The following is a 26,333-nucleotide window of genomic DNA, read 5'->3' on the forward strand; positions in this document are numbered from 1 at the left end:
AAATCTTGCCGCTATCTATACTAAACGAGTCACAATTTAGTAAAAGGATATAAAGCTCGTGTAGTCTATACGTAATAGAATTCTCGGGTATACTATACTAGGAGGTAAAAGGCTATAGGGCCAAATTTAAAATAGAACAGTAATAAGATCATAAGTTACGAGGTACGATTCTGTCGTATATTTTCCGTGAATTCCTAAATGTGATCTATTAAATAACGCCCTATAAAGTAATTAGTATAAAGATTAGTATAAACTATAATCATTATACTACTACGTGATATTATTAAGGCTTAAATCACGTGTTAGGGTCTTGGTAACCTATGGGTTAGGTCATGGGTTAGGGCCTACCTACTAGTCTAAACCTACCCTATAGGTTGGATCCCTATGGGTTAGGTCCTACCTATAGAAACCTAACCTATAGGGACCTATTGCGCAGCCTAAATATACCTGACACCTAATTACCTAATTAGGACGATTCCTTGTTTCTATTTCCCTTTTTTAGTATTAAAACAAGAGAAAACTTACTAGTTTACTATTTTTATTTCCTTTTATAGTAATAAGATAGTAGAAAACTTACTAGTCTACTATTTCTATTTCCCTTTTTAGTAATAGTAGTAGCAGAATCTTACTAGTCTACTATTTCTATTTCCTCTTTCGGCATCTTACTTAGTAGAACGGCAGGCAGTATAGAGTTTAGGCTAGATAGATAGATAAGACGTTATAGGCGTAGATTTAGGGGTGTGTTATAAGAAACCACTAGCCTTATCACGTAGGGTTAGTAGTTACGGGACTAGGATACTCCGGAGGCCCTAGTCTAACCTAATTAGGGTTAGCAACCCGCAAAAAAGTTAGTTGTTTACTATTGCTATACAGGCACTCTATATGATCACTTTACTTAGTCAATTCAATTCAATGGTTCCCGCGATAGATCGATTATCCCGTGTAACAGTATGTAAAACATAGCTCGGACCGTTTTTTCTTTGAACCTACCTTTGTGTATTATCCTGCTAAAGCTCGGAGTCAAATCCCCTTGGCGCCAAATCCTTCACTAGAGGCAAGGGGGGCTATGGCAAGAAAAGGTACTGAGCAAAAAGACAAGTATTCTAGGGGAGAAAAGGGGGGATTTTCCAAGTGCCGCAAAAGTATATATTGGTGTAAGTTTCGAACGCATTGACCTTGTTCGCCCTGTCGCTGGACCCATCATTGTTTTTGACTTGGCTATGTGTCTAATGAGAGAGCCATTCAAGTGTGCACTCTTAAGGCTATCTTCTGCGATACAGATTGTTTATACGTGGTGTAGGCATGCTACTGACAGCGGTGGCTAGAACTCACCCCAAGGAAATAGCTTCTCAACTCATGAATCAGTCCATATGTCGACTGCTAGGTGGGTTCATAGAAGTCCGAATCCGAATTCGATTACTGAATGTTTTGATAAACGTAAAAACATAAAAACATGGGTCATTAAATCCCAGCTCGAATGTGCCAATGCTGCTCAGAGATTCAACAGGGCTTTATTCCTCACCAGCCGTGACCAAACGCCTATTGCTGCATATCTCATAGTTTCACAATGGTAAAAGTCCAGTCCACATAGCCTGCTGGCAACCTCTTATTGTCCAACAGCAATATAGCTCTGCTGGGCACCTCCTCTTCGACCGTTTCCCTCTTTCCTTATTTCTAGTATCTTCCTTACAGCGGCCCATCCAAGCAACCCTGCAGTCACCATGATGAACGTCACCACAACGATCTGGTCCTTCCTGCTATCCCTCTGGAAGCATGTCGTGAATATATCCTTCTCCTCGGCGTCTTTACATATAGGGAGTCTCTGGGAGACGCAAAAAGCGCGATTGCAGTTCGCACATGTTGCAGCAGGCGCACGTAGGCTCAGATGAGGCGACGATTTATCCGCTGAGGAGTGCGAGGAAAGCGGGATGATGGTGCTGTTGGAGAAGCATGTACATTTGCAGAACGACGGAGGTGCTAGAATTTTGTTAGCACTATCCGCCCGTCGATATAATATATCCAAAACCACTTACAATCAGCAAGTACTGATATGATGAGGGCGCAAAGCGCAACAAGAAGCATGCCCAGGCGTGCCATGATAATGTCCCGCGAGGGCGCGGTGATTGGTTGGCTGGGGAGGCGCTGTTGATAACAATAGTATTTTGACTTGTGGTTCGATTACATCTTATGAGATTACATATCGTTGGAGCGCGTTGTATCAGAGGATCCTATTACGGACGATGTGGGTTTGTGATGTCGTTGCCAAACGTTCATAGTCGCCGCTCGCTAGTCGTGGAGACCGGGGAATATACAGTAGCCGACCTTTCATCTCGAAAAGTTTATTACTGTAGAAGCGGACCTCCTCTGCCACCTCTCCCGCAACCAACACAATGCGTCGTATAACAAGAATAGAGAGGTCGGTCGACCTTCTGCGACCGAGGACAATTGCGAGCCGATCATCCCCGTACCTCTGTTCGGCGTGCAACCATCAAGCCTCCTCTTTTTCGACTTCTGCTTCTCGATCCGCGGACAAGAAACTTCCATTCACAGAGAGGATTCGACAGAAAATATGGGGGACAGATCAACCTCCGGGATTGGAAGATCCATATGGTGATGCCAGTGTCTTCGATCAAACTAAGAAACGAGCTGCTGTGGAGAAGAAGGAGAGCGCGGAATCTGCTGCAGAACCCGCACTGCCAGATGACTATGAGCCGGCCTCTACTTGGGATGGATTGCTGAGAGTTGGAGGCTACGGACACTGGTGGAGTGAGAATTGGGACCCCGACCATCAATTTACTGGGTTTCTGCCTCGGAAGAGAACTACGGATAGTGAGGTAGTCGTTGCTGCATTGCATCGAGCCATGGTTGAAGTGTTCGCACTCCAGCAGGCCCAAAAGCCCCTCTCCGGAGTTTCAAAGAACATATCTGAGTGGGATCCCACCGATTACGTCCAGATTGTACCTTCAGGCAATGGCGCTACGTTGCAATTTTCTTCCCAGGCTTCGATTGACGATATTCTTCAGTCATTGGACCCTGTTGACGAGACCGCCGTGAAGAAAGCTCCTACGGAATCGGAGGCAGATGTCGCGGCCGATAGATCAACAGTGGATCCCCTAAATCCTGATATGGAACCCGAGGTCGAGGACGAGACATCTGTGAAGAAAGCCCCTACAGAATCGGAGGCAGACGTTGCCGCCGATAGATCAAGGGTAGATCCCTTACCTCGTGGTTCCCAAAAGCCTAGCAACAGTGAGACCGCGGAGAAGGAAAAGTCTACAGCATCCGAGAAAGATGTTGATGCGGATAAAACTGGAGATGATCCATTGTCACCGTTTTTTCAAGCTAAGACCTACGCAGAAGTAATTGCTACCTGGGATCCTGCTTGGCTTGGAGTCTCCTTGGAAAATCCCGAAGTCAAATTCGCTGTGAGTGCCATAGCGCGGAATTCGTTAACAGCAAGCTGATGGTATATACAGGTTCTCAAGCGCACCATGCAATTGACTGGTATCAGAATTCCAGACCCCGTTATCAAATCAGCAAACACTGCACAAGCTCTCCTTCGACATCTCATTGCCCCTCCCAAACCACGAAAGCTCGCCCAAGCTCTTGTGCAGGAACAGGGCTTGAATCGTTTTCCCAACGTCAAGATTTATGGCAAAAGAAGGACACCTGTTGACAAGGAGCGAAGTGTTGGCAGATGGAAGGTAATTGAGAAAGAACTGAAGGAACGGGGACTTCCAGTTTTTGGCCGGGAGGAGCTTGCAGTAAGGGGGATGCCATTGTTTGGCCGTAACCGTTAGAGACGGAACTTGTATACTACTGTACTTATCAACATTGCAGGAATGTAGGAATGGGGTTGGTTGTATGGGTATAACCAAAACAAAGATAGGGATCAACTTGAGAATGTCGAATGTAATTACAAGTCGATCAGTTATAAGCGCCTCTGATGTCATGCAGGTGAAGATTTGAAGTTGGCTTCGGTTTCGTAAAGGTACCTGGCTGTGGCTGATGCCTTTCTCAAGATTTCCCTCATTCTTCCTTGGCTATGCAGGACTAATTCCTAGCTCCGGGGTTCTGATGATGCACATAAAGCTTCATGCTGATGGCGGCGCGGACAAGGAAGACAACCCGCTCAGGTGAAAGGAAAAAGAGAACCTGATGAACAGGAAACTCTTGTAGAACATGAAGAATTGGGCCTTGAAACGTTAATTCTCCAAGTATCCAGATTGATTTCACTTGTTAATATCTATTTATGCGTAATTGTTTAACAGAAATATTAGGTGCTTACGGATTTCCCCTCCAGCCCGCGATCCCACAGCCAAGAAGCTGAGCTACAGGTCTGTCAAAGACTATGGACTATTTACCGTACTATAAGATCCCTAAGATCTCCTCGACAACATGCTCAACACCAAAGCTCCGGCGGCCAAAGGTCAATGGTCTGTCCTCTTCGTCCTCTAGTGATACAATGGCCCTCCCACCCTTGACGATTCGCAATTTCACAGTCAACTCAATTGAGTTGAAGCTCTTAGACCGCTTCGAAGCTCCTCGGTCAGTTGAGAAGGCTCCGGGAGGGTTCAATATCACAAGCCTCACTAGATCATTCAGTGGTCTTATGGGCAATTTGACAACTCTATCTTCACCTCAACTAGCTTTAAAGTCCGAGAGCTTCAGTCATCAAGAGGTCTCAATCCCGATTGGCGCATTCGAGACGAAGACCACAGATATACAGCCAAATCCGAACGAGATCCTGCGATTGACCTTTGAGACGGAAGGGCAAAGATACAGAGTCGATACGCCGACTCCATCCAAACACTCAGCAGTTCTCGTGCCTCTCTCGCCCGACCCGCGCTTCGAATTTACAGCTGTATATCTGCCAGCGTCCTCCTACCTAGCCATCTACTCCTCTGCAAAGCTCGAATCATGGATGAGCAGATTCAGGAACGAAACTCCCCTATCCGCTCTCAGTATACCCGGCACGCACAACTCACCAACTCACCATACTGCCCTTCCCTCAGTCCGCTGCCAAGCCGTCAGCATCAAGGAGCAACTCAACAACGGGGTGCGGTTCCTGGATATCAGAGTGCAGCCTGAAAACCCCGAGGACCCGGAGAAGGATGGGCTCATTCTTGTCCACAGCGCATTCCCAATCGCACTCACAGGACACAAATACTTCCGCGATCTCGTCAACACCGTGCTGGCGTTCCTGGATGCGAACCCCAGCGAGACAGTCATCATGTCCCTGAAGCGTGAAGGCGTAGGGAGAGCCACAGATCAGCAACTCAGCAAGATCCTCCACGACCACTACGCCACCGACTCCACGCGCTGGTTTACTGAGAACCGCATCCCCGTGCTGGGCGAAGCCCGCGACAAGATCGTTCTGATGCGGCGGTTCGCCCTCGATGATTCGTTAAAGGGAGAGAACAATGGCACCGGATGGTGCATAGACGCCGAGAGCTGGCCAGATAACTGTGCAGATGGGATCTGTTCTAGCGGGGAGATCCGCGTCCAGGATTTCTACGAGGTGGCTGAGAGTGAGAATATCGAGAAGAAGATCGCCTTCTCGACGGCGCAGCTGGAGCGGGCGGCGCAGGCGGTCTGCGTGCTTCCGGGAGATATGAATGCTGCGACTGTGGAAGCTTCGAAGCAGCCCTTCTTTATCAACTTTCTGAGCGCGTCCAACTTCTGGAGAACCAATTGCTGGCCGGAGAAGATCGCCTCGAAGGTAAACCCGAAGATTGTTGACCATTTGTGTCGGGTGCATCATGAATCTGCGAAGATAGGGGCCAAGGATGGAGGGGAAGAGGGGAAAGGCAAAGGAGATGGAGGCACTGGCATCGTGGTTTGTGATTGGGTTGGGCTTAATGGCGATTGGGACTTGGTAAGGTGTATTGTGGGTATGAATGCTATGCTGGAGTTCAAGGAGAAGAAGATCAGCACTTGACGAGTATCGATGCAACGAGAGCAACGATAAGATGATTATGCTTTGTATGATATACAATTCTGGAATTTGGATTTTACACATAGAATACACGGCCGCTGAAACATGATCATTCGGCCTTGCTTTCTTTCTTCGAGCCTTCACTTGAACCTCCCTTTGCTTCATCCTCTAACATCGTCCGTCTGCTCTCCACAGTGAAATATAAGTTCTTCCCAGCGCTCTCCAGGGTATTCGTAACGCCAGCCCCAATGCTCTGTAACATAGCGACCAATTGTCCCCGTAAGCCTTCCAACCCGCCCTCAATACTCCCAACCCACTTCGTACCCTCGACATCGAACACATTCCCCTCCACACGAGCTCCCAGCAGCAACAGCTTCTGGATGCCAGCCTGGACCCCCGGGTCGTGCCACCCGGGACTGGCTCTCCGCGTGGGCGGGGGAAACTGCGGCGCGCTGGGGGCCAGGATCGACAGCGCGGCTTTCAGATGCTGCGGCGAGACCGTCGGGAATGTGAGGAGCACAAGCGGTCCGGACAAGAGAGGGGCCAGGGGATGAACCTTCTTGGTAGCGGAGACGGCCTCGTGCGCTGCTTTCGAAAGGACGTGCGTCAAGCCATCACCGTTTGGATCAGCTTGGGGCTGTTTTTCCGGCTTGTAATACTCGACGATGCGGAGAGCGGAGGAGAAGATGCCGGTCTGGATGGTCTGGAGCTTGATGGCGTCGGCGAGGTTCTCGGGCGGGAATCCGGCCGCGACCCTGGCCTGGTCGACCTTCTTCAGAGCGAGGGAGAGCTCGCGCCTTATGCCAATCCACTCCGTGGACTTGAGGTTGTTGTGTTGGAAGATGAGCATGAGCGGCGTGGAGCGCAGGACCGATGCATACTGTCTGAGAAGTTGTGATTTGCGGAACTCGGGGGGTTTGTAAGATGGCGGTTGCGTGGCAGGGAATCGAGAGATAGCTGGTGAGCCTCCGGTCATCTGCTCATGAGAGGCAGCGGGTGTAATCGCTGCTGCGGTGGCATACTGGCGTTGATTCCGGAGTGGTCTTCGACATCGTAGGATCGACGCTATTGCCTTTGAAGGCGGCTGTATTCTTGGAGGCATCCTGAGAGCAGGAATTAGCAGAGGGTAAACCGAATGATATATACTCTTGTATCAATTGGTTTTGCTTACCTGTGATATTGTTGTTGAACCAATCTGAATATGGGCTCTGAGCTCAGGACGAGTTGAAAAGTTCCAAAGAGGATTAGCGTGCTTCTGTTCAAGCCTTATCCTTTTTTCAGGTATCACCACCACCAGTATCTCTTTTGAGTCACTACCTAAGGCTAGAGAGATTTTGCATTTCTTTGGTCAAGATTTCAAGTACCAATTGGGCTCCTGAATTGAGGAAGTATGGCCTCTCAAGTTGAGCCAAGTGCTCCCCAGACCATCTCAATTACTCCGCTACTCAAGCGTTTATGGCCATCCCCTGCTGAGGCCAACGTCACGGCAGATGAGATTGCCGTAGCAATATCACACATATTTACAAATCAATTATCCCCTGTTCAAACCGGAGCCTTGCTCACTTGTCTGCATTTCACTGGGTGGGATCGGAGAGCAGATGTGATTGCAAAATGTGCAGAGGCCATGAGAAATGCTGCTTCTCGCATAGACAAGGAGAACTTGGAGAAAGTTGTTAAAGCACGTGGAAGACCAGAGGGTCATTATGAGGGAGGTCTTGTCAGTAGTACTCCAGTTGCTCTGGCAAGCCGTTCACTGATTTTCTTTAGTGCGATATCGTGGGCACAGGAGGTGATTCACACCACACATTTAACATCTCTACTACATCATCTATTCTGGCCTCATCTCTCCTCCTCCTGAGCAAGCATGGAAACCGAGCTTCCACCTCAAAATCAGGCTCAGCCGATCTGCTCACTTCTACTTTACCGACTGCGCCAGATCTTATGGCGGTTACCCCTGAGACCATCGCCAAGATATACGAGAAGAGCAATTATGCCTTTCTATTTGCCCCTGTCTTTCATCCAGGCATGAAATACGTTGCTCCTATTCGCAAAGAGCTTGGATGGAGGACAATTTTCAATCTCTTAGGCCCCCTTGCAAATCCCGTGGAGGGAAGTATAGAGGCGCGCCTTCTAGGAGTGGCTCGAAAAGATATCGGGCCTGTGTTTGCTGAGGCATTGAAGATGAGCGGTGCCAGGAAAGCCATGGTAGTCTGCGGTGAGGAAGATCTCGATGAGATCAGTTGCGCTGGCCGGACTCACTGCTGGAACTTGGTTGACCGGACGAACGGCAAAGCCGCCTCACCCGACGATATTGAGGTCGAGAACTTCACCATCAGCGCTGAAGATTTCGGACTCCCCGCGCATGCGTTGGCGGATGTGTCACCGGGCAAGGAGCCACACGAGAATGCAGCCATCTTGATGAAGCTTCTCCAAAACCAGCTCCCCAGGGACGACCCCATCTTGCATTTCGTCCTCATGAACACGGCGGCCCTGTTCGTCGTTTCCGGTATCTGTGAAGCTGATACTAGTAATATGGGCGATGGAGACGATGGGAAGGTCATCACAGAAAGGGGACCTGGGGGAGGAAGATGGAAGGAAGGAGTCAGACGTGCGCGATGGGCAGTGGAGAGTGGCGCGGCTTGGAGGCAATGGAGGCAGTTTGTAGAAGCCACCAATAGCTTCAGTAGCTAGGCTGTGTAGAAGCTATTCACAATAGAAGGGATTGGTATAGAAGCGTCGGTTCAAGGGTCAAGGCCAGAGTTAAGGCGAGAGTCAAGCCCAGGGTGAAAGACAGGCTCAAAGTGCTCAGTCATACACATCACGGCGTAACTGTGCGGCTAGAACGGCGAAGAAGGTCAGGAAGCATATAGTATCTTTCTCTTCTCTTACAGTAAAGCATGGGAGATATGTCTCTTCGATTATTATCTGTTTCTGAGGCAAGATATTTGAGGGGGGAATATTCGGGATTACATACTCCGGGATGGTTTTACTGTATCCTGTCATAATTCGATCGCACGCCGCACCTCGCACCGCGGCGCTTCTGGCCTTATCTAACCTGCAAGGGGAGATATTATCCAGAATCCAAGCGGCCTAAATGCGTAGGATAGTGCCTGGAATAAGAACAAAATAACAGAGTACCTTGCGGACCTTACCTAGCTAATATGAGTAAAGATACCAAATACCGAATTACCTCATCCGCTGTCCGCCTTGGTAAATAGCCTCCCTCTGTCGTTGCGGGCGAGAGACGGCCGAGTCAGGGCCGCCAGCTCCCAAACAGCTCCATATAAATTAGAACAGGAACCTCCGACCTTTTCTCTTTTGTCCTTTTCCCGTCACAACCCAGCATCCATTTTTCCGATTCGCATCTCCAGCCATCTCCAGTTCTCCCCGTTTCTTATATGCGTGAAGCCGCTCTGTTCTTCGTCCATTGATTTCGCAGAAGCTTATCTCCCGTCTTGATTCCGATCTCCAGCGCGGGGCAATCTCTACCCCACCATACCGAGTAAACACCAAGCAAAACCCAACTTCCAACCCTCCTTGATCTTCAACCCTCTCATCAGAACCTCGCCCAATCTTTCAAAATGAGCAAGCCTCAGGTTCTCCTCCTGGGAGAAATCGAGCAGTAGGTTTCTCCCATGCCAAAGTCCCAAGCCTCGTACCAGAACACCACAGTAGTAACGTCTTGTCCCACTATTCAGTGCGCACAAAGAATGGGCTGCCATCTCCGAGATCGCCGATGTTATCGAGCCCAAAGCTCGGTCGCGCGCGGAATTCATAGAAGAATGCAAGTCTGGCGCTTTCGACAAGGTGCTCGTTGCGTACCGGACCTTCCAGAGCGTAGCCATCACGGGAATGATTGACGAGGAACTCGTGCCCCACTTACCCAAGAGTTTGAAATTCATAGCTCATAATGGTAGGGGAACTGGCTTTATTTACTTCTGGAGAGAGTGACAGGAGTTGAGGACCTGGGGGGATGTCGAGGGCTAATTTTCTGGGGTATAGGGGCAGGATATGATCAGATTGATGTGCACGCCTGCACAGCTCACGATATCCGGGTTTCTAATGTGCCAACTGCTGTGGATGATGCTACGGCTGATGTCAACATGTTTCTCATCCTGGGAGCTCTACGGGGGTTCAACACATGTTCGTTTCCTCCCTCTGAACCACTCATGCCTCTGTACTGACAGAAAATCTAGCAATGATGGCTCTCCGCAATGGCCATTGGAAGGGATCCCCACCACCGCCTTTGGGGCATGACCCGCAGGGCAAGGTCCTAGGCATCTTGGGTATGGGAGGCATCGGGCGGAACCTCATGAAGAAGGCCGCTGCATTTGGCATGACGACCCAATACCACAACCGATCTAAACTATCTGACGAGTTGAGCGGCGGTGCAAAATACGTTAGTTTTGATGAGCTGTTGAAGACCAGTGATGTCCTCTCACTAAACCTTCCCTTGAACGTAAGTATCCTTCCCCACTTGACGTCGAACAGAGCACAAGATAACCGGCCAAACCAACAGAAAAACACCCACCACATAATCAGCACCAAAGAATTCGAGAAGATGAAGAAAGGTGTCGTGATTGTCAACACCGCCCGCGGCGCTGTCATGGACGAAGACGCCCTCGTCAAAGCCCTAGACAGCGGCCACGTCCTCTCCTGCGGCCTTGACGTCTTCGAAGAGGAGCCCAAGGTCCACCCCGGCTTGATCGCCAACCCACACGTGATGCTCGTCCCGCACATGGGCACATGGACGGTCGAGACGCAGACCAAGATGGAGGTGTGGTGTATCGGGAACGTGCGGAGTGCCATCGAGGCCGGGAAGCTGACGAGCCCCGTTGCTGAGCAGAAGGATATGTGAGCTGCGCTTATCCGTTCACACATAGAAAGGGACCTCGACAAAGCAGAGACGAGGAAGGTAATCCCGAATTGGCAGTAACACTGACCCCAAGAGCGGAGGAAGATATGTTTTGCTCGTGCTCGCTTCAAAAGATTCTTCTTTTAAGTTATTATTATCAGGTAGATCGATCCTAGAAAATAGCAACCAAGACGAAAAATGAAAAATAACGGGTGTCATTTTGCTTACTATTCTTCATCTACCCTCTTTCTATTTTCCCCCTGACACTGACACTAGGTACCCATCCACCTACCTACCTATCTATATATCTTATAACGCAACGGACCAGTCCAGTCCAACCAGTAGCGGGCTGCACCGTCCACGATCCATTCTCATCCAGTGAACTCGTCAGATAGCACAGCTGCGCGCACCCAACCAAGGAATCTCATGGTCCTTCCCTCCCTCCCTCCCTATCCTAAGTATATTCCAAGGATAGTCAAGACAGCAGGAACGCGCGCAATCTATACTCAGCGATCCATCTATTTTCTACATGTGTAAGTTGCGGTGAAATATCACATTCAGTCTCAACAAGATATGTATGTGTGTATATGTGTGTGGAGGAAATCTATTGGCTCTTCATGATAGGCAGGGAGCAAGGAAACTAAAGTACAGGAGCGTTTTTGTTTTGAAGAAAGCTTTGTTCGTCTGCGTTTCTCCTCGCGCGATTGATTGATTTCATTTCCACCCCGGGGTTTTCTTTTTTTGCTTTGTAGCACAGATGATCTTTATGATGGGAAGGAGGTTGAGGTTAGGGCCAGGATAAGCAGAGACGCCACGCCCGTGACCCCCACGCCAGAGCAAGCAAAATAGAAAGAAGAAAAGGTTTCCTCCCGGCTGCTTATTCTTAAGGTCACATGTAGGCGCTTGCAGGAAAAGAAAAAAAAAAAGACAAATCAGAAGCAGAATAAAATCCCTTTCCCATAATAAAATCCACCATAGCATCAGTGTTGACTTAGGTTCTTTTTTGCAGCACCCGTGCCTGGAGTGCCGGATAGAGAGCAGGGGGAGATAAAACGGAACGTAGACGAGACCCAGATGACCCTTTTTGATGCCACAATAAAAAGCGAGAGGCAAAATGCAATGCTGCGCCGAGAAAGAGAATTCGTTGAGATCCGTGACGGGATGCCGGCATATGAACAAACTACTTTGCTTCCGTGGCTGTTTCCGTAGCCGTAGCCGCAGCCGTATCCGTAGCCGTAGCCGTGGAGGTGCTATCGGGAGCAGCAGTATCAGTAGTAGTATTATCGGCAGCAGTGGTGGTGGTGTTGTTGGCGGCGGTGTCGGCGGTGGTGGTGGCCGCGGGAGCAGCAGTCGTGACTGGTGCAGTCCAAGAGCGTGCCGCAAGCTCGCAGAGTCGTCGAATGACATTTGTTGTGCCAGCTCCAGCACCCTCATCCATGATGAACTTCTTGGCAACAAGGAGCTTGCTCTTGTTGTCGCTCTCGTCGAGGTGAAGTGGTTGATCACTCTCGGTGTACTCGGAGACACGCTGGCTGAGAGCACGAACAACGGCAACCGAATACAGAACGTCTCTGTTCTCCCTGCCGTCCAGTAGGTTTCGGAGGGCTGCGAGGGTGTCATCGACATCCTTGGTAGAACCAGGGTCGTCGTACGAAAGGCACACGAAGTTGCCCATGGTAAACCAGAACTCCAGCTCTCGAAGTCGGTGATGGTCAGTGCTTCCGGGGACAGGTTGGGTGAGAGGGTTGGTGCCAGCGACTCTGCCGGTCAACAAGGATTCGAAAACAGTCAAGCGGTGGGCAGCCTCGACAGGATCATCGGTGGCAGGAACAAGACCGGGGTTGACACTGTGCATCTCGGCCGCGGCGTCTCGAACCATAAGGGCAAAGGCCCAGACAGTTCTGGCCTCGACACTTGAGGTGTATGCCATCTCGGCTGGATCATTCCCGGCGTTGGAAATCGCAAACTGGTCCAGTAGGTTGCCGAGCTTGTTCAATATGTTCCTGTCATTGAGGACATGAGGGAGACCCTTGGAGGAATACCACTTCGATTCGAGGAAACTCTCGAGGCCCGGCGCATAGATGCTGTAGAACAGGTGCTTTGCCTCGTCAAGCATCGTATCCGACTGCATCAGGTTGAAGGGTGGTGGGGTTGGAGCGACTCCTCCGAGATCGAGCAGTTCATCGACGGTTCTCTTCGCTGAAGCAATCGTGTAAGCGACCTCTCCTGCAAAATCAACGGAAGGGGGGATGATTGAAAAAGCGCCCCCTCTGAGATGGGGGGTATGGGTATCGGATGGGCTTGGGGGATATGGGCTTGGGCTTTGGATGTCCCTTGAAAAGACTCCGGGGCGGTGGGCCTGCATACCTGGTTGACCTCCATAACGATTTCCTGGCGCACCCGTAGGGGGGGCAGCGGCTTCAAGAGCTGGATCGATGGCCGATGCATAGTCAAACTGCTGGCCGGCCGAGCCAGGAGAGCTGACGCCGGCGGAGAGGGCTGGTTCGTAGGTCATGCTTGGGGCTGCAGCGTAGCCGCCTCCGAGCATCTGAGGCTGGTTTCCGTAGGGGTTGGCGATGGCAGAGGTCGAGGTCATCGACGGCGCCGCGCTGGGGGCGGGTTGGATGGGCGCAGGACCAGGAGCTTGCTTGAAGATCGGATCGTATCCCAAACACTCGCGCTTCGACTTCTGGCAGTTGCGGCAGGCTGGGTGTTGTTCGTCACACTGAAGGGAGAGAGAGAGGGTTAGAATGCGCGCGCGTACTTCTGACGGAGGGGGGGTCTGGGAGTGGAGGTGGAGATGGAGGTAAAGACGAAGATGAAGTTGAAGTTGAAGTTGACGATCTCCAAACACGACGGATCGCGCCTCTTGCCCAGAAGCTCGCTCGTTCGGCTTGACCAAGCTCATGTGCCTTCGCCTACTTAGGTAGATTCGCTTGCATATAGACGAAGAGACTCATCGCGAAGGAACCTCAACTTCAATCCAACATCTCTCGTACCGAATATCTGCACAAAGGGAAACGCCCGTCGTGTACTAACCTTAATTCTTCGCTTTCTGCAGGTCAGGCATCCTGTCTTGGTTCTACGCTTGATTTCCTATGGGAGCCGGCATGTTAGCACCGTACGAGCGAGGCCGGTCGTGACTGCGATGTTTTTCTCACCTTCTTGTGTCTGCCGCCGCTCATAACCCGAGAGTCGGTGAGAGGCAGCGCATATCGCATGCCCTGGCCCGTTGGATCCGAGGTGACATTGGGATACTGGTGCGAGGGATGCGGGAGCGTCTGGCCTTGGTTGTGGTAATACGGGCCACCCATCTGAGCGACCGGAGGAGGCAGAGGCGAACCCATGTGCTGCTGCTGCTGCTGCTGGAGCGGATCCAGAGATCGCATACTGGGGAGAGACAAAGAGCCGTTGCTGCCGGTAGGACTTGCGCGGTATGGTTCACTGACCTGTTGATTGTTGGGGGGAGGGTAGTTGTATTGGGCACTCGAGAGTGAAGGTGAAGGATAGGAAGTCGGGCTGGGATAGCTCGCTGGTTGACGCGACTGTCCGCCGGGCTGCTGCGCGTTGGACATTGAAGGTGATGACGGCGCGGAGCCGTTCAGCTGTGCAGAGAGATGTGGACTGTTACGATTGTTCTGCTGCTGCGCCATCTCGCAACTGACGCGGTCGCTGACAGGCAGGATGATAGTTCAGGACCCTCTGGAGGTTGAACGTGGACAAGTTGACAAGTTGAGACGGGGGCACCACAACAAACGGCACGCGGGCCAAACGAGCAGAGATCTGCTGCTCAAGTCAAGATCGAGTTTTCGAGTCGCTGCAGGGCTTCCAATAGACGCTGGATAATCGAGATACCTCGGATTCAAGAGCCTCTCGATGAGAAGGCGACGGAAGCGAGATGGGTTACCGAGAGGCCTTTGACGCGAGCGAAGCGGTTCAGATTCGTTTGGGGGGTGGGATCGTACGTATCGTTTCGTTTCGTTTCGGGGGGAGGCGAGGGATGGATCAAGGATGGATGGTGGACTGATTATGTTAAGTGGAGTGGAGAGTTTTGGGGGGGGTGAGTGGTGGAACTGGAAGAAGTTAGAACTGAGAGAGGTGAATGGATGGATTCACTGGGCGGGCCAAGACAGGTCGACTCGTGAGTGGTGAGCGTACTTTTTTTCTGCAGAAGGCGGTCAGCCACGGTGATATCGCCGCACTGGGGCGTGGTGCTATCCGACCGCAAAAACTCTGCATTGCCAAGCTGGGTCTAGCGCTCCTCGTCTTTTGCCTTGAGCTTGCGCCGGCTGGGAAAGCTTCAGAGACTGGAGTGGACCTACGGACTCTACAGAGCATAGTACAGAGGTATATTATCCTCTGCACGGCGCAGAGTTCCCAACTTCCTGTACAGCACAAGGCCGTGCCCTTTGCACAAGGGGGATCTTCAAAAGGCAGGTCACGAGGTTGTTACAAAGAGACACTGACGGTGTACAGAAACACAGAAGAGTAAGGTAAGGTAGGCAAGTCCTCAACCATCCACAACCCATCCAACAAGGTCACCGTCCCTGTCTATCCCTCCTGTAACTCCGGAGTCTCAGGCGTAAGCGATGGAAGGGCAATAGAAGCTTTTTTGCCCATAACCTTCCACTACCTATGCACCCTCGAACGGCGTCTCTTAGCCATCCTCGGGGAAGGACAGGCGAGAACCGTACCGCGCCGTCCATCCCGACATTCCTGTACTCCGCATCGTTAGGATCATTTACCGATGATGTGACAGGTACAACTACAAGGACTGGGACTAGGGGTGTGATGTCTGTATCGCGAGAACTAGCTACCGGGGTCTTGCTTTAAACAGAGTAGGTAGGATTCAAGCATTACACAAGTCGTATACCTGGATTATTATTTGCCAGCTACAAAGTACTCACTCACTCACTCACTTTATATATATGTATATAATCAAGATAGAGACTGCTAAAGAAGCTTCACTCACTTACTCACCATTACTATACCAAAAACTCACTCCTAGTAGTTCACTCACTCGGGTGACACCAGCCAGATAATCAAACCCTGGTACCGTGAGTAGGTAGGTAGGTAAATAGCTACACCAAGCATGCACGCTTCAATCCGAGCACGCTGCTGCTGCTGTCCGTCCATCCTCATCTCTCAAGAACCCCCCAGAAAAAAAGAAAGGAAAAAACAGCTAATCTGGAGCTGTTCACTGTTGTACACCAGCTAGCCAGCCATCTATCTGTATTCGTCCTCCTCGCTCAAACATGGTTTATGGGAGAAGGGAATGGGGAAATCGATATGCGCCGTACCTAGCTAGGTAGATAGCTTGATCGAGATATGTGTGTGATGGGGGTGGGTGCTCGCATGAACGTTGTTGCGGTTCAACGTTGTTGATCTTGCATCACTATATACTTCATTGATAATAAATGCCGTTTTGAATTCATCTCGGTCAAAGAAGGGAGTGTGGGAGGAATCAATCATTACTATTAGTGGTCTCTTTTTATAATTATTCATTCCTATGAAGTATTTAGATCTTTGATTAAAGATCGAGTTATTCGCGGCTGATGCTACTAATCAACTGCTAGAGGCATAACCGTTGATGGGAAGCTGCAGCTGTAACTAGGTACGCCGTCGAAGGGGGTGCTTGATTTGATTTACCACGAGATCATTCTCGAGCCATAAGACCATGGACTAGAGTGTTTGTCCTGCTACATAGCTATCAAATAGCGACGCTTGGTACAACGCCCGCATGCGTACTTGGATTGTATCTGATTTGGCCCGGCTCATCACTTGCTCTTCGGCTCAGCTTCAAGGGAGAGTTGGAGTTTGGCACGCAATCTGAACCTCTCTGAAACCACACGAGAGATACTCTCAGGCCGTCCGCAAAGCAGTATTTTCGGCCATCCGAAGAGCACGCAAGCAAATTCCCTGCCCAGTCCCGAGTGCTTCTCCGATTGAGATTGAAGCGCTTGACGCTCAACCATCCGTCAAAACTCGAGTCCAGTCGAACTTTCTCCAGCGCTTTTTGAAATCCTCCTGCCGTCTGTCCCCTCGGGTCCAACGACCTTGCCTCTTTATCACATCAGGTTCACTATCGAGCATACCACCGATAACCTCCCTCGCGAAGAGATCCCCTCTCGGCCATCGATTTGAATCCTCAACTATGTGGCCTAGTCCGCCGTCAATCTCAAACCAGACATGGAAGTAGGGCATTTCCTTGGCCATCGATCGACGGAAAGCGAGTTTGCCCAATCCATCTCGTGCTCGGGCCGCAGTATCAATTAGTTTCTTATGCTGTGTCCATTCCTCATCGGAAGATAGGATGGCTTCCTTGAAGAAGGCAGGTGCTGTCTCGCCCAGGCTATAGGGTAACGGTACAGCTTGCATCGCGGCATGCATCTTCCTATGTGGTGCCGCGGCATTTTCGTAGAACACGACATCCCGACCTTGATCGTGATACATCCGTGTGAGACACTTCATGAAATTTCGGATCTCTTCCCATTCATCATCGTCACACTCCAAAAGATTCGTTCTATGCTCGATCGGCACAATGACTGCACCGCCGTCACTGAGCTCGGGTTCCGTTGGCAAGGTTAGATAGACCCGTGTCGCCAATGATATCAGCGGTGCAATGGGTGGTTGGTTCTTCTCGGGGTGGTGACACAACTGGCAGGAATCCAGGATCCGATTCATCTTCTGGAACTCCCCAACGGCAACGTTCTTTAGGTTGATTTCGGATTTTTGAACGCGCTTCGCAAGCTTTTCTGCGTTGTCGTCCATGTATTCCAGATCATCGTCGAATTTGGCGTCCTTCGCAATACGCTCGGCAGCTCTCATGCCTTCGCCGCCAGCTTGCCCCCTTGTCCTTCTCTCTTCACGGACCATGTCCTCAATACTCATATCCTCGTTGTCTTTGACCAATCCCCTTTCTCGACCTCTCTTATTATCAATTGTCTTGACTTCGCCTCGAGTCCCTGCCAACATCCGGTTTTCCATCACTGGTAACACAACCACACCAGCTTCCGGATTATTGGAATAGCTAGACATAGCCTCATTATACTCCGCTTCGAGCTTTGCAACATCAGGGGAGTTCTTCAATTTTGCCTTCATCAGCTGGGCTTTCATCCTATTCAACGTTGTAGGGTCTGTCACTACTGTCTTTCCTGGGGCCGGCTTCTCTTCCATGACTTCTCCCTGTGGTAGTTCCGTATCATTTGCTCCATGGGATTGACTGGCGTCTTTTCTGATACCTAGCTCCAGCTTTCTTTCCTGGAACAGCTCACCACTGGGCTTCTCCTTGCCTACATAGCCTTCCCCATAGAGCTGCCGACGATCCAACTCGATTTGCTCCTCTCTGGCATCGTCAAATTCACGTAAACTCCCAAATCTCTCTATAGCAATCTCATCCACAGATCTGCCGGTCTGTTCAGCCTGCGTATACACAGCTTTGAGCTTGGTCATACGCCATTGAGCCCCTGAATCTCCAAATGTGTATGAGACCTCATGTTGCGCTTCTTCGTCTCCAATTTCTTCTAGCTTCTTCCCATCCGCCAAATCTTGTAAATGGCGATTAAGCTCATTCTTGTGGATTTTCAAGTCGTAATCGGGTTTTGAAGGAGGAGGCTTCGCGACCTTGGCGCCCTTCTGCGTATAATCAATGTCCAAAGCTGAAGGCGCTGTCATCCACGAATCGCGAACAAGTTTGGTCGACTCTGACTGAGGAACTTCATCATCTGGGATTGGTAGATCTTCGTGCGGATCTGAGGTCTTTTCGTGCTTGGAGCGCCGTTGATGCCTATCTTCATCATCATCTCTGGAGTGCCTTGAGCGTTTACGTCGGTGCTCATCGTCCTCGTCGTCTCTTGATCGGTGATGCCTGGAACTATGGTGGTGTCGATGTTTGCGATCGCGATCCTTGTTCGCATGCCTCTCACTCCTCTCCCTTGCCCTTTTCTCTTCGGCCAAAGCCTTCTCGAATTCGTCAAGGCCGTCCATTGCGTGTTTATCGGGTGGGGATGGCGTGGAGGTCGACTTCTGGAGAAGCGAACCAAGCTTGAGGCTTGAGCTCGAAAAGATTTCCTTTTGCCGACAGCCCACCTCGCGGGCCACCCCTCCTCTACATCCAACAACACTCCAGATTTAGAAACCAGGGGAAGATATGGCAACTTCTCAGACTTCGTCGGGCACTCAGCCTGTAGCTATTGTCTGCGTGGGCATGGCTGGTAGGTTTCCCTCTTCAAATCTGATGCGTTCTCACTGACATCATTCCAGGCTCAGGCAAAACCACCTTCATGCAGCGAATAAACGCCCATCTCCATGCCCAAAGAGATCCCCCTTATGTCATGAACCTCGACCCCGCAGTCCTAAATGTCCCTTTCACGGCCAATATCGACATTCGTGACTCAGTCAACTACAAAGAGGTCATGAAAGCCTACAATCTAGGCCCCAACGGCGGGATCCTCACATCTCTAAATCTGTTCGCCACAAAGATAGACCAGATCCTTGCTCTCCTCGAGAAACGCGCACAAGGCGACCCCGAGAAGCCCACGGTAAAGCCCATCAAGAATATATTGGTAGATACTCCTGGACAGATTGAGGTTTTCGTGTGGAGTGCGTCTGGAAGCATTCTTTTGGATTCCCTGGCGTCGACATTCCCTACAGTCATCGCATATATCATAGATACGCCCCGCACAGCTTCGACGAGTACATTCATGAGCAATATGCTGTACGCGTGCAGTATCCTCTACAAAACGAAGTTGCCCATGATCCTGGTCTTCAACAAAACAGATGTCAAAGACGCCGAGTTCGCCAAGGAGTGGATGACGGACTTCGAAGCCTTCCAAGCTGCATTAAAAGAAGAAGAGGAGATGGGCAGCTTTGGGGGGCTTGAAGGTGGTTCTGGCGGGTTAGGTGGGGGAAGTGGTTATATGGGATCCTTGCTGAACAGCATGAGTTTAGTGCTGGAGGAGTTTTACAGTCATCTGAGTGTGGTGGGGGTCAGTTCTATGACCGGAGCAGGTGTTGACGAGTTCTTCAAAGCCGTGGAAGAGAAAGCGGAGGAGTTCAATAGGGATTATAAACCCGAACTGGAGCGGAGAAGGAAACAGAGGGAGGAAGAAAAGGCTGCAAACAGGGAGAAAGAACTGGGAAGGCTCATGAAGGATATGGCCGTCTCGGGCGAGCCTTCTTCAAGGAAGCCTGAGGAGAAACCCGAGAAACCTGACATGGATACCCTTAGTGATATGGAATACGACTCAGATGAGGAAGAAGACGATGCTGGAAAGGATGAGGATGATGCTGATGGCCTGACGGCGAGGTATAAGAAGGCCTTGGAAGAATCCGGGGGATCAGCGACCAACGAGGATCATAGCTTCACAAGATATCTCCGAGCTAGTCAGATGAATATGTAAGGATTTGGGGCGGGGGGTAAAAGGCGTTGTGTTGGATGGTAGCATTGCACGGCGCATCTTTGATACCATAAGTAGGAAAAGGCCTGCACAATTCACAGATTCTAAAATCACCAACAGCTAACCTCTCCCTCTGCCGTTTGTGACCCCGCAGGAAACCATTCCCTTATATCGTGTAACCAGTACGCCTGCTACCCGCTCATCCCCAGTTCCATTCTTGATGGTATTTGGTCCCTTGTCTTGTGGTATTGTCGCAATCGCCCATCTCCCCGGCCTCGTCATCTTGCTTCGAACTGCACCATTCTGCACCTGGAGTCAGCAACATCGTTGCCATTTCCCAAGCCGATCCCTACTCACCTCTTTGTTCTCTCCTTGTACAGCACACGGTGACCGCACTCCTTGCATCGGATAGGGTCGCCCTTCTTCAACGGGACCTTGGAGTTGCAGTCGCCGCACAGATAGTTGATAGCGGGGCCATCGCCAGCCTGGAAAGCATCGCGACCGGGCGTGGGAGCCACGGTTGGGACCTGGTATGCTTCGCGAGACATGTCTGATTGTATTTGGATATTTGGACTGCGGTTCTTGATATGTGCGGATAGGGATGTCTCGGGGACGTGTGGAGGGGCTGGAATCAGAACGTAGCCAGAGGAAGATGGAAGTTTTTGGGTGGCAGAACTGAGCAGCCTTTCCTTTCTCGGCGAGACTCACCGCCTTCCATTGCCTTTCATCACAAAGCAATCGACTTGCCTAGATCCTGGGCCCTTGCTGGCGGGTCAGAACCCACAGAGACGGTCTCTTGGCTTGAGGAATTTCATCAGAACATCCGATATTATCCACCCTATTCTGGCAGACGTCTTACGACAGTCCTGCCCACAAAAGGCGGGCTCTTGATAACAAATAAGAGCAACGTATTAGACAGCGGGAAAGGAACCCAAACAGTAGATAATAGAGATGGAAGATAGAAGACAAAAATATAATAATAGGCTGTAGACACGGGCCCATTATATAAAGCGTCTGTGACTGAGTTGGCCATCTCTTTCTCTCTGCTCTGGACCTTCTCTCTCCTCCATAAGCTCAACTCCTTCCACTCCCTCGACTGCCCCTCAACCCCTCCTCAAACTCCCTCTTCTTCCTCATTCCCGCCTCTCGCTTCTCTCCCTCTCCCCTCTCACCTCAAGTAAAGATGCGCAAGACTCCTTAGTCCAACGATCATACCGTCGTGACTGGAGGGCTCTTTCATTATTGTGGTCGAATCATTCGTTGCAATCGTCCTTCTACAGTATCCAAGCCCTTGCGTCAAGCGGCTTGTCTGGTTTATCGCACGAGGCGAGTTTGTTCTCGTTCAGCGGCCTCGAATACGACGTCAGAATCTCGCCCGGCAGTGCATCGAACCACAAAGGATTGTGCCGCCATGGTAAGGCCCTCTACTTCTCATTGTCTATAACTTCCAAGACTCTATCGTGGAAATATCTCTGACAGGATCATCTGTAGGGTTGCTGTGTCTCCAGCCCATCACCCTACCCCGCGCAACAAGCCAATTCTTCCTCCCGCGCCATAAACTCCTCAGAACCTCAGTCGCAGGCTACCTTCCCAAGACCTTCCACCCCCGCCTCCAACTTGGTTCCTGGCATACCCCACCCCTCCCATATTCACAGTCGCAGGCACCGCCAACATGGATCTTCACGACCGCTCTCCTATGTCCTCAATCGCCCTCTGAAACCGCATGTGTGGCGGAGCGACGATCGCACCTGGACACGAACAGAGTTAGACCGAGAACGTGTGGAATTCTTTGACACCCGTGTGACCGGGCGCGCAGAAATATGGCAGGTGATACACGCGGCTCTGGAAATATTATGGAATGGGGGCAGTGATGGGGACCAAGATGGAGGGTGGGCGACTGCGCAACAGATTCTGGACGCAGCTGGGGTCACTGTTCCAACTGGTGACATGGCTAGTGGGGTATATGATGTTTTCGGCGCATTCTACCAACTGCCGGAGTACATTGTCTCAGATCCGATAAACATGATAGAATCAGACCAGGCTGAGAGGAGTGGACCTTCCAGTGAGGATGAGGAGGAGCTTTTGAGGCGCGGGGAAGAGGATGGACAAAAGCCTCTTGAGCCAGAAGATATGATGACTGTCAAAGCAAGGCGCAGTGACGGTCAGGCTCAAGATCTATGCATAGACGTTCCCAAGGGATGTTCTGTGCGTTTGTTGATTGAGAGGTTCACCGAGGAAGCAAAGGTACGTCCCTCCACAAACCTTCTCAAGAGCTCTAACTAACAGCCTTGAAGATCTCGCCGCCGCAAGGTCTCAAACTCGCATACCTGGGCAGAATATTGGACCCGAAACGGTCTCTCGAATCCCAAGGATGGCGGAACGAACATGTGTTGAATGCATTGGTATTTGGGTGAAGCTATACATACATAGTGTTTCTTGTTTCTTCTCCAGATTAGGCCCTCCTTGATGGGGGTCCAAGGACGTTTTCTCTGCATGATCCTCACGTTATAGGAAGGACATTGGGTATACCCCGGGCGTTTTTGAAATCCTCAGGTCTCGTTGTTGTCACGGCGTTCTTCAACCAAGCATTTTTTAGCGTGCTGGCAATCTGGCACGCATACATAGTTTCTCTCCAGTATCCAATACCCATTTGTTGGTTGAACTTTGATTTGGTTGGCTGTGACTGAAAAGACAGCCGACTTCGTAGTAGTAATTACAAGAGTGAAGACAACGAGACGCGCTTGATGCGGGCAGATGGTTCACGTCCAATATCTCTTGCAGAACATGTATGATCATCACATCACGGAAAACGAGCAGAGCGGAGAGGAGTTAAAGTTGCAAATAATTTTCTATTCCTATTCCTTTGGCCACCTCCCGAAACATGTCTTTACATTGTACAACAAGAGCAGTAATACTCAAGGTTTGATCTAGGGTATTGCCATTAGCTACGGATCTTAAATCTCTCAAGCGACAATATGACGGGAGGTTGGAGGGCTATCTCAGTTCTCCAAGGTGAAATATAGGTTTCTTCAATGAATGTACTCGGAAAGAACACAGCGAATATTTGGATTCATCAGAGCTACCAAGGCGGTGTACGACGCTAGGAAAAGGAGTGCTCACCTTTGGTATAATAATACGTTTACATTTCGGAGCATACCTATGCGACAATCACATAGTGTTAGCCACGATCTTATGACATGCTAAGCATTAATGCCAAAATGCAAAGAACCATAAACAAATTTCAGGCTAGAGAATGGTTAGCTGGGGTTCCATTACAGGTCAATGGTGCTCCACATACCTCATTAAATCAGATTTTTGTAAGTATGTTCATCGGCGAAGGTAAATAAATACCAACGTCTCAAACAGTGTGAATAAACAGTTCATCATATAGGTTATGGTCCAATAGGAAGATAGTTAAGAGAAGTTATATGATGTACCTAGAAGGTGAGGTTAGCAATCATGCTCGGTATCATGTGGTTCTCGATGATTCCAGAGTCGTTTGCAATGGATCAGCTGACGAGTTCTCAACAAGCAATTCCAAACTGTCTACTCTCACAAGGTTTGTACGCCTTGCTTTGATGAGAGCAGGAGCAGGAGTGCGCAGTCTGTCCGCCCGTTCGTTCAAAGTTCGTCATAGGATGCGGAAAGATGGCAAGATAGGGGTTTAAAATGGGTGTATATACCTGATTCCGCGACGAGGTTAGCAAAGGCATACCAAGAGCAGAGCAAAGACAATGATAGAACATTTGTGAGGGTCAGACAAGGCTGAAACTTAAAAGAGACAGAATCAACATGATAACTTCAGAATGAGGAATTCCTATTGATGTCTTGAGATCATCACACCCGAGGTGTACGCGAATGAGAGATTGACCTTTCACTAACCTTTTGAGTTGGATTGTAAAGAGGGTCGGGGCGCGACCAGTGCCCTTCCATCATGATGTAGAGTTTTACATGGTCTCATTAATTGCTGGATATGTAAGTTCCTGCGAACTAGTCAGCAAAGTTCCCCTCTAGGTTGTAATCATTGAGTCGAAGCCAGGGACACTGATATTTCAGAATAGATAATACAAATCCCCATGGTGATGTAAGAGTTGGATTGTTCAATTGTGTTATACTCTCATCATAAGAGGGCTGCCAAGACGAGCGATGGGAAGGCTTACCTTAATAGAGTTGTTGTAGCTGGCCACTGCTCATTGTATGCTGGGACGAGCAGAAGATTTGGGATAATGCCCAGTGTTGGAACACATATTGAGAGAAGGTAGGAATATGGATGGAAGAAAAAAAGCTGGAGAAGAAAAAGAATAATTTATACCGTGGAGTGAAAGAACGGTAAATCCCGCTAGCTTCCAAACTAGCGCGATAAGCGATTGGGAGTGGCTGTGCAGGACTGTGGCTTCAGAGTGGCATCTGACGCCCCTCGATGCTTCAGTCGTGAACATCATCTCTTCACTCTTCTATCAATCCACGCAACCGTCACAATGGCACCAGCCGGAGGTGTCCTGGCACCCATAGCCATGAGGGTGCTCAGGTAAAATCCCCCCTTGAATTTAGAAGAGGACGAAGAGCCTCGTGTTCCGCTCCGGCTCCTCATGTGACGCATCTGGATGCTAACAACCAAGTAGGCAAGCCCTCAAAAAGGCCTCACAAGCCATAAAAGAACGTCTTGGAGAGATATCACGCCCTGTCAACCGCGAACTACAACCTGTTCTTGTCCGAAATGGACCACGTCAACCTATTCCCCGTGCTGCGGCCCTTCGTCAAGGCAAGGGACGGTGGTACAGCACCCACAGCGCCGTAAATGCCGCTCGTCGATTTATGAGCACTGGCCCAGGCAAAGCTACTACATATAGCCGTGCATCATTTCCAACATCTGCAACTTCAACCGCTGTTTCACGGCTCACGACTCGGGCTCCCTTCGCCTCAACTCTACGACCGAACTTGACCGGCGGGGCCATCCCCCGAACCGCTGGAGGCTATACCATCGGTGGAGGACGTGTAGGTGGGGCTCGATACTTCTCCCATACACCTGCTGCTCCAGCGCAAGTTGTGAACAATGTTTCAGCAGCAGTTCGAGCCTTCTGGCTCTCTGGTCAAACTGCTCACTTTGATGGGATGACTCCAGCCGGAGAAAAGCGGTACCGAAGCGTGACCAATCTCCAGGAAGAGACATGCCGCAAGATGCGTTCAATGCCTAGACACGTCCCAGGTTCATTCATCGACTTCAATCTCAACCCAACTGTCACGGCACTTAGTCCACTCAACGTCACCTTCCCCTACGGCTCGAATATGGAGCAATCCGCCCCAAACTTGAACACCGAGGGCTTCTTGGATGTTCTCTCTGTCGATTTCTCACGTGCCCTGAAGGACCTGGCCATTACAATGAACGATCTCAAGCGCTTATCCGCTCTTGGTGATCTCCCTATATCCCTGGAACAGAAATCCACTCTCCGGGTTCGGTTTCCGGGCTGTGATGCCGAGACTGTAGAGCGTCTCTGCGATGAGGTTGGCGTGGAGAGAGGGGTTGTTCACCAAGATCCAGATTTTGACGACAGCCTTGGAGCGAATGTCGCCTTGATATTCCCATTCGCCCCTAGTACTGAACACACCATGACTTCGCCAGGTGGCTCATTGCGCTCAGAGACTGGCCACGACTATGACGCGGTGGAGGATATCGTTGACAACCCTTGGCTTGAAGGCTATGAGAGTATGGACGCAAGTGACAATGGGTCTGCCTACTTCACAAAGCCAGCCGACCTCCAGAACTCATCGTCGGAATACGAGGGTCTGGAAGGCCTCTACCGATTTTTAGAAGAATGTGATAATGCTAAGAGGATATAATGGTTAGAAATTTCATTTGTCGACATGTTTTTTCTGGGGCTCGGGATACCACGCGATTGCAAATAGTCTTTCTTTAAGCTGAGGCTGGCTGGATACGGAATGGGGATGGGAGTATCAAGGCGCCACAGTTAACACCACTCACACTCACTCTCCCACCAACGTTGGTGGGTTCTGAATTTCCTTAGGTAGTCTGTTAATATCGCAATACTACAACATTACCATTGCGTGAAGTTGACTGTTGTAATACTGTGCTCAAGCTGGACATTGACTTAGTATATATCGTGCTAGACGAACCCCCCCCCCC

General features: G+C 50.3%; 12 protein-coding genes across 12 annotated transcripts; 7 read left to right on the forward strand and 5 right to left on the reverse strand.

Moving 5' to 3' along the window:
* Positions 1-1,386: 1,386 nt before the first annotated feature.
* M430DRAFT_57903 (hypothetical protein) lies at positions 1,387-2,251 on the reverse strand. Its single transcript, XM_024868700.1, has 2 exons — positions 2,034-2,251; positions 1,387-1,977 (listed from the first exon to the last, which is right to left on the reverse strand). The coding sequence occupies exons 1-2, from the start codon at positions 2,095-2,097 to the stop codon at positions 1,607-1,609; spliced, it is 435 nt and encodes a 144-aa protein (XP_024721259.1). The 5' UTR covers positions 2,098-2,251; the 3' UTR covers positions 1,387-1,606.
* Positions 2,252-2,390: 139 nt separating this feature from the next.
* M430DRAFT_18174 (hypothetical protein) lies at positions 2,391-3,800 on the forward strand (the record flags this gene model as incomplete). Its single annotated transcript, XM_024863806.1, has 2 exons — positions 2,391-3,425; positions 3,477-3,800. 2 exons carry the CDS (start codon positions 2,391-2,393, stop codon positions 3,798-3,800), a joined length of 1,359 nt encoding a protein of 452 aa, XP_024721260.1.
* A 665-nt stretch (positions 3,801-4,465) lies between these two features.
* Positions 4,466-5,941, forward strand: M430DRAFT_100960 (hypothetical protein; the record flags this gene model as incomplete). The annotated part of the gene is made up of 1 exon (XM_024860670.1): positions 4,466-5,941. The coding sequence occupies one exon, from the start codon at positions 4,466-4,468 to the stop codon at positions 5,939-5,941; it is 1,476 nt and encodes a 491-aa protein (XP_024721261.1).
* M430DRAFT_119312 (hypothetical protein) lies at positions 5,858-7,123 on the reverse strand. Its single transcript, XM_024861739.1, has 2 exons — positions 7,110-7,123; positions 5,858-7,041 (listed from the first exon to the last, which is right to left on the reverse strand). The coding sequence occupies exon 2, from the start codon at positions 7,038-7,040 to the stop codon at positions 6,048-6,050; it is 993 nt and encodes a 330-aa protein (XP_024721262.1). The 5' UTR covers position 7,041; positions 7,110-7,123; the 3' UTR covers positions 5,858-6,047.
* A 126-nt stretch (positions 7,124-7,249) lies between these two features.
* M430DRAFT_41359 (hypothetical protein) lies at positions 7,250-8,893 on the forward strand. Its single transcript, XM_024867471.1, has 2 exons — positions 7,250-7,655; positions 7,706-8,893. The coding sequence occupies exons 1-2, from the start codon at positions 7,329-7,331 to the stop codon at positions 8,627-8,629; spliced, it is 1,251 nt and encodes a 416-aa protein (XP_024721263.1). The 5' UTR covers positions 7,250-7,328; the 3' UTR covers positions 8,630-8,893.
* A 430-nt stretch (positions 8,894-9,323) lies between these two features.
* On the forward strand, positions 9,324-11,268 carry M430DRAFT_65756 (hypothetical protein; the record flags this gene model as incomplete). The annotated part of the gene is made up of 6 exons (XM_024869198.1): positions 9,324-9,560; positions 9,637-9,851; positions 9,941-10,081; positions 10,135-10,397; positions 10,458-10,792; positions 11,253-11,268. The coding sequence occupies exons 1-6, from the start codon at positions 9,520-9,522 to the stop codon at positions 11,266-11,268; spliced, it is 1,011 nt and encodes a 336-aa protein (XP_024721264.1). The 5' UTR covers positions 9,324-9,519.
* Positions 11,269-11,719: 451 nt separating this feature from the next.
* M430DRAFT_227962 (hypothetical protein) lies at positions 11,720-14,670 on the reverse strand. Its single transcript, XM_024864770.1, has 3 exons — positions 13,955-14,670; positions 13,833-13,889; positions 11,720-13,518 (listed from the first exon to the last, which is right to left on the reverse strand). Exons 1-3 carry the CDS (start codon positions 14,444-14,446, stop codon positions 11,974-11,976), a joined length of 2,094 nt encoding a protein of 697 aa, XP_024721265.1. The 5' UTR covers positions 14,447-14,670; the 3' UTR covers positions 11,720-11,973.
* Positions 14,671-16,457: 1,787 nt separating this feature from the next.
* Positions 16,458-18,795, reverse strand: M430DRAFT_138059 (hypothetical protein). The gene has a single exon (XM_024862549.1). It carries the CDS (start codon positions 18,777-18,779, stop codon positions 16,761-16,763), a length of 2,019 nt encoding a protein of 672 aa, XP_024721266.1. The 5' UTR covers positions 18,780-18,795; the 3' UTR covers positions 16,458-16,760.
* A 204-nt stretch (positions 18,796-18,999) lies between these two features.
* On the forward strand, positions 19,000-20,194 carry M430DRAFT_27093 (hypothetical protein; the record flags this gene model as incomplete). The annotated part of the gene is made up of 2 exons (XM_024865520.1): positions 19,000-19,006; positions 19,056-20,194. 2 exons carry the CDS (start codon positions 19,000-19,002, stop codon positions 20,192-20,194), a joined length of 1,146 nt encoding a protein of 381 aa, XP_024721267.1.
* A 190-nt stretch (positions 20,195-20,384) lies between these two features.
* Positions 20,385-20,760, reverse strand: M430DRAFT_138063 (hypothetical protein). Its single transcript, XM_024862550.1, has 2 exons — positions 20,549-20,760; positions 20,385-20,494 (listed from the first exon to the last, which is right to left on the reverse strand). The coding sequence occupies exons 1-2, from the start codon at positions 20,737-20,739 to the stop codon at positions 20,470-20,472; spliced, it is 216 nt and encodes a 71-aa protein (XP_024721268.1). The 5' UTR covers positions 20,740-20,760; the 3' UTR covers positions 20,385-20,469.
* Positions 20,761-21,265: 505 nt separating this feature from the next.
* Positions 21,266-22,838, forward strand: M430DRAFT_138067 (hypothetical protein). Its single transcript, XM_024862551.1, has 3 exons — positions 21,266-21,605; positions 21,683-22,435; positions 22,486-22,838. Exons 1-3 carry the CDS (start codon positions 21,603-21,605, stop codon positions 22,603-22,605), a joined length of 876 nt encoding a protein of 291 aa, XP_024721269.1. The 5' UTR covers positions 21,266-21,602; the 3' UTR covers positions 22,606-22,838.
* A 1,788-nt stretch (positions 22,839-24,626) lies between these two features.
* Positions 24,627-26,257, forward strand: M430DRAFT_119334 (hypothetical protein). Its single transcript, XM_024861740.1, has 2 exons — positions 24,627-24,719; positions 24,814-26,257. The coding sequence occupies exons 1-2, from the start codon at positions 24,670-24,672 to the stop codon at positions 26,027-26,029; spliced, it is 1,266 nt and encodes a 421-aa protein (XP_024721270.1). The 5' UTR covers positions 24,627-24,669; the 3' UTR covers positions 26,030-26,257.
* The last annotated feature ends 76 nt before the right edge of the window (positions 26,258-26,333 follow it).

Source organism: Amorphotheca resinae (assembly GCF_003019875.1).
Source record: "Amorphotheca resinae ATCC 22711 unplaced genomic scaffold M430scaffold_5, whole genome shotgun sequence".
Lineage (NCBI taxonomy): Eukaryota > Fungi > Ascomycota > Leotiomycetes > Helotiales > Amorphothecaceae > Amorphotheca > Amorphotheca resinae.